We start from the raw sequence: 6,403 nt of genomic DNA on the forward strand, positions 1-6,403 counted from the left end.
GTGGGGGTCCGCTCGGCCGGCGCGCCCTGCCCCCGGCCCGCCCGGCCCCTCCCCTCCCCGGGGCTCACCGCCATCTTGGAGGGGGGTCCCCGGAGCCTGCGCAGGAGAGAGCGTGGAGAACGCGCCGAGGTTGCCGCCGCCATCTTGGAGAGGGGCAGCGCCGCGGCCGCTCCCGCCCGCCCTTTCCCGGAAGGTCCTCCCTCGCCGCGCGCGCCTCCCCGGATCGGCGGCGGAAGTGCGCGGCGCGTGGCGGCCGCCCCTTCCTCTCGGCTCGGCGGCGGCGGCGGCGCGCGCGGAATCGAGCGCGCGGGAGGAGGGAGCGGCACGAGAGAGTGAGCGCGCGACCTCGCCCCGCCCACGGCGCCCCTCGGCGGAAGGGGCTGGGGGGTGGGGGGTCCCGCGCGGCGCCGTCCTCGGCCGATTGGCCGCGAGGCGCGCGCCGCTTGCCGGGGGCCAATGGGGGCCCCGCAGGTTTTGGAGCCCTCGGCCAATGGGGGCTGGCGCCGTGCCGGGCGCGAAAACGGAGTGCGCCGATTCGCTGCTGCGCGGGCGTTCCTCTCGGGCGGCCAATGGGGTTGATCGGCGGGAGGGGCGGTGCCGTTGCTGCCGGCGGGCGCCATTGCTGCGGGTGAGGCGTGAGGAGTTGAGGGGTGGGGAAGCGGAGGGGAGGTCCCGAGCCGAGCGAATTCCTTTCCGTTACGAGGTGAGGGCGGCGATGGGTGCCGAGATGGAACAGCCGGGAGAGGTGGCGGGCTCCGCCGGCGGCAGGGTGTACCTGGACCACAACGCTACCACCCCGCTGGCCCCGGAGGTCGCGCAGGCCGCGGACGAGGCGGCTCGTCGGGCCTGGGGCAACCCCAGCAGCTCCCACCCTGCAGGTAAGGCGGAGGGGCGGCGGTCGGGCGGGGCGCGGGGCCGTGGGAGGTGGAGCTGCCGGGCTGTGTCCCGCAGGCAAGAAGGCCAAGGAGCTCATCGAGAGTGCCCGGGAGAGCCTGGCGAGGCTGGTGGGGGGCCGGCCCGAGGACATCATCTTCACCTCGGGGGGCACGGAGGTGAGGGCATATGGCGGCGAATGGCCACCGTCTCTGTGCGGAGGGCATGGGGAGAAAGGGTGCCGCGCGTCCCCTGGGTCTTAATTCTCCCCTCTCTCCTTCTCAGGCTAACAACATGGTCATCCACACGGCCCTGAGGTACTTCCGAGAGAGCCAAGGGCAGGGCCGTGCCGTGCCACACATCGTGACATCCAACGTGGAGCACGACTCCATCCGCCTGCCGCTGGAGCAGCTGGTGAAGGAGAGCCTGGCGGGTGAGAGGGGTGCTGGGAGGGAGCAGGGAGGGATGGGATTGTGGGTATTTGGCCACAGCTGCCCTGAAATGGCACGAACTCCTGACACGTGCCCACATTCCTGCAAGCTGGGCATGGTAGCTGGCTGGTATTAGACACTGCTGACCCAAGAGCTGCAGGACTCTGTCTGTATGCCAGCTGCCCGCACAGCCCTTCTGCTCTTCGTTAGTGTTTGGGCAGCACTGAGGGACTTCTCAGCAAACCTGGGGACTTGTTTCTTATCTTGCAGAAACCACCTTTGTGCCGGTGTCCCCACGAAGCGGGCGGGCCGAAGTAGATGATGTTCTTGCGGCAGTGCGGCCCACCACCTGCCTAGTTACCATCATGTTGGCCAATAATGAGACAGGGGTTATCATGGTGAGTCTCTGGATAGCAAGTGGGATGGGATGCAGCCAAGAAGGTGTTCGGGAGACATCCTTGTAAGAAGGTGTTTAATAAGACAGAGGAAGTGGTTCCTCTGATGCGGACTCCCTTCCTGTCAGCCTGTTGCAGAGCTGAGTCAGCGCATCCGTGCCCTCAACCAGAGGAGAGCGGCGGAGGGGCTGCCCAGGATCCTGGTGCACACGGATGCAGCACAGATGATTGGCAAGGGGCGCGTGGATGTGCAGGAGCTGGGGGTGGATTACCTCACTGTTGTGGGGCACAAGGTACAGCTTTGCTCATGAGGCTCAGACACCACTTGCGTTTGTGGATGTCTCTGGTCAGCCCAGGGCAACTAGCAGAATGTTGCTGGGAAAGCACTGTGGGGCACAGCTGTGGGTTTCCAAATCTCCCAGATGCTGAGATCCCAGGAAATCCCCCAGCAGCTGAGCAAAGCTGGCTGGCGGGGATCATGCTGGTCAGGGAGATGTGTCTGGAAGGGAAAGTAGGAGGAGACTGAGGCCTGAGGACAGCTCTGCAGGGCACTCACTTTGTTTTAGGTAGCTGTCTGTCACCGGGGCACCTGGCACTGTGTCTGCAGGGTCAATGTGATTTTTCGGTTTTGTTTTTTTACCTGCAGTTCTATGGCCCACGGATTGGCACACTGTATGTGCGTGGTCCTGGCACCACCACCCCACTGCACCCCATATTCTTTGGAGGTGGGCAAGAAAGGAATTTCCGACCAGGGTAATGTGGCTATTCACTGGCAAAATTGCACTGGGCTGCTCAGCCTGAGCTGAGGTGTCAGCACTATCATTTCCGTCCCTGGGCTGGGGAGATGGTTGGTAGTGGGAGCTTCTTCAAGTGCAGGCTTTGCATAGGTGGAGTAACAGGGTGAGCTGTCCCCTTCCCAGCTGTATCAGAGAAGCTCCCTGTGGTGAGGGGTCCCATATGGGGAGAGTTTGTGTCCTGAGACTGGAGAGTGGACTAGAAGGTCCAGGTAGATAAGTCACTGCTCACTCTTCTTTTCCAGCACTGAGAACACCCCGATGATTGCTGGCCTTGGCAAGGTGAGTTGGAGATAGGTGAGAGGTTCCTCATGGTTGCTGCCTGGCAAAGCCAGCATGGACACAGCCTGCTGCACTCCTCAGTCTTTAAAAATGACATACTGAGTGCAAGAGGACAGTTGAACTCCAGGAAAATGAGATGGGAGTTTCTGGTGCCAGCCTAAGGAGCTGCTTCAAAGTACACACTGCAGACTTTGCCCTGCAGACTCCCTAGCAGTGGGCAGTCACAGCTAATGCTGCACAGGGCACTGAGCGCCTGTTGGGAGACAGGAGGAGTGGCAATTGCAGAGGTGGTTCCTGGGCTGCAGTTGCACGCTTGGGGGCTGCATGTGGAGGGAGTTGTTTAAAGGTTACTGACAGAACCTGTCTGTGTCTTTTCAGGCTGCAGAGCTGGTGAGCAGGAACTGGGAGGCCTATGAGGCCCACATGCGGGATGTTCGGGACTACCTGGAGGCCAGGCTAGAGGTGAGCGGATCTGGCTCCGGTTGTTTCTCCCCTTCCTGGATCTCAGCCTGCAGAGGGCAGAGCCCTGGGTTGAAGCAAGTATGTCCTTCTGGCTCAGCCAGGACGCAGCTGCTCATGTTCTCATAGCCCTCTGATTTCTCCAGGCATCCTTTGGGAAGACGAGGATCCACTTCAACAGCCAGTTTACAGGCTCCAAGCGACTCTGCAACACCTGCAATGTCTCTATCTTGGGCTCAGGCCTTCAAGGTAGCTCTGTTCATATGTCTCTTTTGTCCAACTTCCCCACTGTGCTGCAGCATGCTGCATGCTTGAGAGCCGTGGGAGCTCAGCCATGGCTTGGGCAGAGAGTCTCAGGGGGAGACTGGGCACTGAGAGATTTGTGCTCGTGTGTCTTGCAGGGCACAGGGTGCTGTCTCACTGCAAGATTCTTCTCGCCAGTGTTGGGGCTGCCTGCCACTCTGAGAAAGGAGATCGGTAAGCAGCTGGCCCTAGCAGGGCATCTTTTCATAGGGTAGAGGATGGGAGGGAGGGAGATAAGGCAGGGGAAGAGACTGTGGGTGGCTGTTGGCATCACTGCCCTGCAGCAAAGTGAGTGCAAAGCTTTCTAGAGAGGCTGAAGGAGGCGAAGGAGGTCATTGCAGGAACCACAGCTGGAACGCATGACTGCTGCTGGTGATGCAGCTGAGATTGGAAGTGCTCCTCAGTGCCTGGCGCTGCCATAGTAGAATCTGCCTTATGTCTGTGTGGGTCTGGCTCACCCACTCAAGCCCTTATTGGGTCTCCAAGAGACTCCTTTGGTTGCATATGGGACACCAAGTCCTTTTGGGCTGATGTAGAGCAATGCCATCTGGAATTGCCAGTCCATGGCGACACTGGGGAGCTTCATTCTTGGAGGAGAAAAGCCAGATCTGCCACAGGGAAGCAAGCTGTGTGGAGCAGATGCCTTTTCCTGGAGTGCATCTGTACAGACGTGCTCCTTATTCAGGCTCTGCGAGGCTGTCTGGTGATGCGTTTTCTTGGTTTTCAAATTAAACCCACTCACCTCCACTTTTGTTTCAGGCCCTCCTCGATTCTGCTGAGCTGTGGGATCCCCTGCGACGTGGCGCAGAACGCCTTGCGGCTGAGTGTGGGGCGAGACACCACCCACGCGGACGTGGACCTGGTTGTGCAGGACCTTGTGCAGGCTGTGGCACAGCTTGGCAAGGACCAAGCCTCATAGGCCCCAGGAGTCACTCCTTGCCTTCACCCAGGTTCTTGGGGTAGGATTGTGCTCTGCTTCACTCCTGGGTGCTGGCTGTGGCAACCCCTTTTATGCGGGTTGTACAGGGGCAGGATGGTGACCAAACTAATAGCAAGTCTTTGCTAACAGGATTTGCTCCTCCAGTCTTATGTCCAATCCTCTAACTCCATGGCTGCAGACTGAGTCAATTTGGAATCGGGATTTGGCAGGAATAACCTTCTGCCTGATAGCCCAGCCAAACTGACACAGCCTCCGGCTTGGGATCACTGATTCAACATTGTGGAAGTGGTGGCTGGAGGAGGAAGCAAGATAGTCTTTTTCAGCAGCAGTGTGCTCTCAGGTCTGCTTAGCTGTCTGTTGCCTTGCACTCGCAGTGATTGCAGTATGGCTGGTTTGCCTCCACAGTGTGTGCTGCCTTAGCAGAAAAGCTTGCAAGCACGTGCTGGTGGCAGCAGGGAGCTGGGGGCTGTGCTGAGGAGATGGCTTTGCTAATTTGGGGCTGGAGCAGCTCATCTAGTTCTTGCTGAGGACTGTTGTCTCTATTGCATGGTGCAGACCTATTTTGGGAGCATCGCTATCAGGCATTCCTTGCTTGCCAGCACATTTCTGCATGTGTCAGAGTCTCAGAGCTTGGCTGCCTCCAGAGCATAACAGGCGTGGAAGCCAAAGGAGCTGAAGGCTTTTGCACTGGTTGCTTTCCACAAAGGAAGCTGTCCTGCTGTCTGATCACTGAGAGAAAGAAAGACCATCTGTCCCAAGGAGAAATGAATTTATAGCGACACAGCAAGAGGCTGGGCTTGGGTACTGCACTGCCCCTGCCAGAGCACACAGAGCACAGAGCACAAAAATTTTCTGGCTGGGAAAGTGTTGGGTATTGCTTTCCCAGCGCTGTATTGCATTTCTTGCTCCCTGTCCTTCCTACAGTGGGCAGAGCTCCTGTTGCTGGCTCCACGTGCTCTGAAAAGAAGCATGGCTGTTGCAGGTGCCCTAAAGTGTGCCAGTGCCCGAGGAAACGTGTCACCCCTGCGTGGCCAAGGCAGTTCTGACATTAGGAGGACATGGGTGTCAAATGCATTGGGAGTGCTGCAGCTGGGCTGACTGATTTCTGGGAAACTGGTCTTCTGATATTCATAGGAATAAAAGTGATTGCCACTGCTGTGGCATTTTCCCATGTAAAATGTATTTTCCCTGGTGTTTTGGGGGAAGCTGGACTGGTTGTGGCCATAAGAGGGATGGTTTTTCCCTCTGAAAACACTGGTGTCCCAGAACTGCCACAGGCGCAGTCTGCTGGCACGGGGAGGTGTCTGCTGATCCTGGCTGCAATGCAGCCCTAACCCCAGGGCTCCCCATCTGCTGTCAGCTGGCAGGGCTCACGACCAGCAGTGCTAGGGAGGGGGCAGGGAAGGGGCAGTGGGGGGGGCCCTGATCACTCCTTGCTGCTGGTGTTGCCCCTGAGCAGGAAAACACAGGGCAGCAATAGTGACATACTGGGATATTTTCAGAGGCCATAGTGTCCTGGGACTGCTTAGGAACTATGGTAAGAACAAAGCCTTCAACTTCTCGTCTTCTAGTTTCCTTCTGGGCTTATTCCAGCGGGATCAATTGCACCTCTGAGTGGCCGAACAGCTCTCAACTTGGAACGTTTTCCTGTTTCAGATGTAAGCCGCAGCATGCCCTCAGCCAAACCACTTCTCAAGTCCTTGTCTCAGCTCTAGACAGCAACTGGGTTCATCACGCAGATGCCAATCCAAGTCCCAGCACCGCACCCCTTGCCAGGGAGACAACTTGAGGGTGTGGGGGGAGGTTATTACTCATGGCACTATGATGGTCAGGGTGTGCTGAATTCATGGTACAGCATGCCTGCCACCTGCCTTTCAGTTGCTTCCCAGATATCCTCGATATCTGGAACAGCATCAGTGTCTGTGT

General features: G+C 58.4%; 1 protein-coding gene across 3 annotated transcripts; it reads left to right on the forward strand.

The window, feature by feature from the left end:
• Positions 1 to 267: 267 nt before the first annotated feature.
• SCLY (selenocysteine lyase) lies at positions 268 to 5,655 on the forward strand. 3 transcript variants are annotated; one of them, XM_042836451.1, is made up of 13 exons: positions 268 to 332; positions 704 to 878; positions 952 to 1,052; positions 1,159 to 1,306; positions 1,575 to 1,702; positions 1,828 to 1,992; positions 2,346 to 2,452; positions 2,739 to 2,775; positions 3,154 to 3,237; positions 3,381 to 3,483; positions 3,636 to 3,711; positions 4,297 to 4,496; positions 5,402 to 5,655. In XM_042836451.1, the coding sequence occupies exons 2-12, from the start codon at positions 716 to 718 to the stop codon at positions 4,454 to 4,456; spliced, it is 1,272 nt and encodes a 423-aa protein (XP_042692385.1). In that variant the 5' UTR covers positions 268 to 332; positions 704 to 715; the 3' UTR covers positions 4,457 to 4,496; positions 5,402 to 5,655. The 3 variants fall into 3 exon arrangements, with proteins under 3 accessions (XP_042692385.1, XP_042692386.1, XP_042692383.1); XM_042836452.1 differs by lacking the exon at positions 268 to 332 and having other exon boundaries at positions 653 to 878; positions 4,607 to 5,655; XM_042836449.1 differs by lacking the exon at positions 268 to 332 and having other exon boundaries at positions 654 to 878.
• The last annotated feature ends 748 nt before the right edge of the window (positions 5,656 to 6,403 follow it).

This window comes from Centrocercus urophasianus, unplaced genomic scaffold, assembly GCF_019232065.1.
Source record: "Centrocercus urophasianus isolate 14NV4802_14NV808 unplaced genomic scaffold, USGS_Curo_1.0 seq_606, whole genome shotgun sequence".
Lineage (NCBI taxonomy): Eukaryota > Metazoa > Chordata > Aves > Galliformes > Phasianidae > Centrocercus > Centrocercus urophasianus.